Source organism: Chrysemys picta, chromosome 13, assembly GCF_011386835.1.
Source record: "Chrysemys picta bellii isolate R12L10 chromosome 13, ASM1138683v2, whole genome shotgun sequence".
NCBI classification, from domain to species: domain Eukaryota; kingdom Metazoa; phylum Chordata; order Testudines; family Emydidae; genus Chrysemys; species Chrysemys picta.
In genome coordinates, this window is record NC_088803.1 from 20,521,388 (window position 1) to 20,523,381 (window position 1,994).

Genomic DNA, 1,994 nt, shown 5'->3' on the forward strand with positions numbered 1-1,994 from the left:
TTTTTATTCTTGGCCTTCACAACATTCTCTGGCAAAGGGTTCCACAGACTGACTGCGTTGTGTGAAGAAATACTGACTTTTGTGTGTTTTAAACCTGCTGCCTATTAATTTCATTTGGTGACTCATTTCACTGGCAAGGTTTAATTAATGACTTGTAGGTAATCTGAGACACTTGGGTGGAAGGTGTTCATAGAAATACAAACTGCAAGGATTGTTGCATCTAGCACGTCTCCCTCCTTTCCTCAGCAATGCAGAACCAGACAGAGGTGAGCGATTTCGTCCTTTTAGGCCTGACCAATGTCCAGGGGCTGAAGCACTTCCTCTTCCCTTCCTTCCTCCTGCTCTACATGGCCAATGTGTTGGGTAACGGGGCCATCATAGTCATGGTAGTGGCTGAGCCCCGGCTCCACACCCCCATGTACTTCTTTCTGGGCAATCTCTCCAGCCTGGACATCTGCTTTTCCACGGTTGCTGTGCCCAAGATGCTGTCTGGTTTCCTGTCTGAGAACCAGACCATTTCCTTTGCCGGCTGCCTGGCACAGCTCCACTTTTTCCACCTCCTCGGCAGCAGTGAGGCCATGCTTCTGGCTGTCATGGCCTATGACCGCTACGTGGCCATCTGCAACCCGCTGCGCTACAGGCTGGTCATGAGCCCACGGGCCTGCCTGTTCCTGGCAGCAGCCACCTGGTCCTCTGGCTTCCTGCATGCGCTGATATCCACAGTGATGACCTCCCGCCTGCATTTCTGTGGCCCCAACCTCGTCCCCCACTTCTTCTGTGACATCAAGCCCCTGCTGAGCCTTGCCTGCGGCAGCACCCACCTCAACCTGACCCTACTCAACATCGATGCAGGGGTCCTTGGTCTGAGTTCCTTTGTCCTCACGCTCTTCTCCTACATCTACATCATCTCCTTCCTCCTCCTGAAGGTCCACTCACAGGAAAGTAGGAGAAAAGCCTTCTCCACTTGCGCATCCCACCTCACCGTGGTGTTTCTTTTCTATATTCCATCCATTAGCAATTACATGATTTCCTCACCGGGTTTCCCCTCTGAAAGAGACATGATACCCACCCTCATGTACTGCATCATCACCCCAGTTCTAAACCCCCTGATCTACACCCTGAAAAATAAGGAGGTGAAATCCACTCTGAAGAAATTCCTGAACAGAAAACTTTTCCCTGAAAGGATATGAAGTAAATGAAGGGAAACTCCCTTCATTTACAATCAAAACATTTTAGTCTTTGTTGACCCTCAGATTTTTAAAGCCATGCTGCATTTTTTTTCTTTTTTTCTCCTTTCTGGTGTCTCTATGGGGCAGAATTAAGGTTGTTTGGGTACCCTAATGTCATTTCTAATAATGTATTTTGATTCTGTTTAACTTTAATGGTGAATATCCATTATGTATTTTGGGAAAATTAAAGCATTCTTGTATTGAATTCTACACCACATTACTGACATATATCCTGGATGTTAACTGCATCTTAGTTTCTGTGATGGAGTAACTTTCAGTTAGAAGCACAATGGGGGAGAAGAGGGAATGACTGTTAATCATATAAATAAATAAAATCATTGAAATATAGCCTATGAACGATATATCATTGAGTTTTGACTATACAGGAAGTTGGCAATTTCTGTGAATGAGCAGAATTAAGATTATTTGGGTTCCTTATTTGTGTATTTACAGAAATTAACACATCAGGATTTCTTAAACCTTAATTGAACTTCTTGGATTTTAACACTTGTTTTGAATAATTAAAACATCTCTGTAATGTCTTTCACTCCTGTTTACTTTATGTGAACTTTAAACCATCTTAACATCAATTTTGTATGTGACTTGAAAAAGAGAAAATGGCAATGGAATATATATCTGTAGGTGCCATTCAGCACTGGGCACCAGGTTCTTGAGATCTATCCTGTGTCTTCCTCAAAAAGTAAAGTTAGCAATTGGAACTAGAGCATAGGAGAACAATTTGTGTTAGCCACAGGAAACTAGAGA

The 1,994-nt window shown here is 43.7% G+C and overlaps 1 protein-coding gene across 1 annotated transcript; it reads left to right on the forward strand.

Moving 5' to 3' along the window:
- The first annotated feature begins 248 nt into the window (after nt 1-248).
- LOC101935535 (olfactory receptor 12D1-like) lies at nt 249-1,260 on the forward strand. Its single transcript, XM_005314192.2, has one exon. The coding sequence runs from the start codon at nt 249-251 to the stop codon at nt 1,188-1,190; it is 942 nt and encodes a 313-aa protein (XP_005314249.2). The 3' UTR covers nt 1,191-1,260.
- Nucleotides 1,261-1,994: the final 734 nt, after the last annotated feature.

Excerpts from the sequence above, each read along its gene's own strand:
- LOC101935535 (XM_005314192.2), top strand. The coding sequence starts at position 249 with ATGCAGAACCAGACAGAGGTGAGCGATTTCGTCCTTTTAGGCCTGACC.